A 2,442-nucleotide genomic window follows, 5' to 3' on the forward strand; every position below is an offset into this window, starting at 1 on the left:
TTTTTTTTTGAGACATGCTCTCACTCTATTTCCCAGGTAGGTGTGCTGCAGTATGATTACAGCTCACTGCACCTTCAACCTCCTGGGCTCAAATGATCCTCCAGTCTCAGCCTCCTGAGTAGCTGGGACTACAGGCACATACCACCACTCCCAGTTTCTTTTTATTTTATTTTATTTTTTTATTTTAGTATGTATAGGGTCTGGCTATGTTGCCCAGTCTGGTCTTGAACTCGTGAGTTCAAATGATTTGCCCGCTTTGGCCTCCTAAAATGCTGAGATTACAGGCTTGAGCCACCATGCCTGGTCTGCTGTCTCATTTTAATGTCTCTCTGAGCCTGATCATTTTAAAAGACTTGCATTTCCCAGATTAAAATTGTTTTCTTTTCTCAGTGCTGTGACACAGAATGAAAGCCTGAAATGTTTCTGAGACAAGTACAAGAACTGAAGAACAATAACCAAGAATACCTGGCTTTAAAACCTATACTCCTGGCCGGGCACGGTGGCTCATGCCTGTAATCCCAGCACTTTGGGAGGCCGAGGCGGGTGGATCACGAGGTCAGAAGTTCGAGACCACCCTGACCAACATGGTGAAACCCCGTCTTTACTAAAAATACAAAAATTAACTGGGAGTGGTGGTGCACACCTGTAATCCCAGCTACTCAGGAGCCTGAGGCAGGAGAACTGCTTGAACCCAGGAGGCGGAGGTTGCAGTGAGCCAAAATTATGCCACTGCACTCCACCCTGGGCGATAGAGTGAGACTCCGTCTCAAAAAAAAAAAAAAAAAAAAAAATCTCAAAACTTCTTTTCCAAGACAGATAAAAACCCCAAAGGGTGAGCAAATTTGGAACTGAAGGCCTTTGCCTACCTTAAGAGTTCCCTCTGAGAGCATCAAAGACATGGCTAGAACACTGTGCCTCCCTTCCCTTACCCTTCAGACTTCATGGTTTTGAGACCTCTTGGGCAAAACTCAACCAAGGCTAACAAATAAGGCTAGATTGAGAACCCCAGGGAGGGAGGATGGAGGGATGGGAATGGGCTTTGAGAAACACCAGGCAAAAAAGAATGCAACTCTCAATTGTTCATGCATGACAGTGAGCTAAAGTGCCTTGCCAATGACCCGTTCTTCTTTGAGAGTCTCCCTTTAACATTCTTTCCCAAAACCCGTGATCTGTGCCTTTCCCCTATCCCCAGGATTCCCAGCAAGGGTAGTGATCTGAGGAGAAATTTAATCTCTCACCTTTGTCCCCAGGTTTGGCAGCTCACATGGATAACAACTGTCTCCCAACATTGGCCCAGGGACATGTCTTTCCCTAAACAAACCAACCTCTCCTCACGTCCCCCACTCTGTACTTTCACTGACTATGCGTTGGCAGATTCTGCCAAGTTCTACCTGTAACTGGCTTCATTTTCAAGTCAGATGTTTGGCTGCTGCTCTGTCCCCTGCAACAAGGAGCCATGCCAACTGGACACACACTTCTTCCAGGGCCTCTGGCAGCCAGGACAGAGTTGAGACCACAGCTGTTGAGACCCTGAGCCCTGAGTCTGTGTTGCTCAAGAAGGGCCTCCCCCAGCAATGACCTCCTCATTGCTTCTGGCCTTTTTCCTCCTGGCTCCAACCACGGTGGCTACTCCCAGAGCTGGTGGTCAGTGTCCAGCATGTGGAGGGCCCACCTTGGAACTGGAAAGCCAGCGGGAGCTGCTTCTTCATCTGGCCAAGAGAAGCATCTTGGACAAGCTGCACCTCAGCCAGCGCCCAACACTGAACCGCCCTGTGTCCAGAGCTGCTTTGAGGACTGCACTGCAGCGCCTCCATGGGGTCCCACAGGGGGCACTTCCGGAGGACAACAGGGAACAGGAATGTGAAATCATCAGCTTTGCCGAGACAGGTGGGTTCCTGGTCTGTAGCTTTTCCCCAGAACTTGACCTCTCAAGGAAAGGAAAAGTTTCCTCACCAGCCTTACCTCTGACTCCTTCCCCAAAAACCATCCAACCCCTGCTTCCCACGGGCTGTAATCTCCTTATCCCAGGTATCCCCACATCCCCCTGGGGCTCACTCTGGTAGCTCAGACCTGACCAGTAGGCAGCTGGAAAGCTGGTAAATTTCACTTCTTTTGAGACTGCCTGTCGTCATCTCCTCTGCCTCCTCTTTCTGCAGGCCCCACAAACCCACAGGCTGTGGTGTGAGCCCATCCACTTCCTGGGCCTGCACACAGCGACTGGGAGGTGAGCAGTCTCTCTTTTCTTTGGCCCCAGGATCTAGCCCCTCCCTTCCCCTCTCCTCCAGATGCCTCATTTGAGTAAAAGAAGAAAAAATAAAACACCAGGACTACAATACCTCACTATATGTCATGTTCCCATTAGACCTCAGGTCACCATATCAGAAAACAGGGTCAAAATGGGACTCAGAAAAATGGATAAAGGGGCTGGGCACAGTGGCTCGT

General features: G+C 49.7%; 1 protein-coding gene across 1 annotated transcript in view; it reads left to right on the top strand.

Moving 5' to 3' along the window:
- Positions 1-1,372: 1,372 nt before the first annotated feature.
- The window catches only part of INHBC (inhibin, beta C), a 26,610-nt gene continuing 25,540 nt past the window's right edge, over positions 1,373-2,442 (top strand). Inside the window, exon 1 of the mRNA XM_011988553.1 lies at positions 1,373-1,887. Within this exon, the coding sequence (XP_011843943.1) occupies positions 1,575-1,887 (313 nt within the window). The 5' untranslated portion in view covers positions 1,373-1,574. The remainder of the gene's footprint in view (positions 1,888-2,442) is intronic.

This window comes from Mandrillus leucophaeus, unplaced genomic scaffold (genome assembly GCF_000951045.1).
Source record: "Mandrillus leucophaeus isolate KB7577 unplaced genomic scaffold, Mleu.le_1.0 Scaffold332, whole genome shotgun sequence".
In the NCBI taxonomy this organism is placed as follows: domain Eukaryota; kingdom Metazoa; phylum Chordata; class Mammalia; order Primates; family Cercopithecidae; genus Mandrillus; species Mandrillus leucophaeus.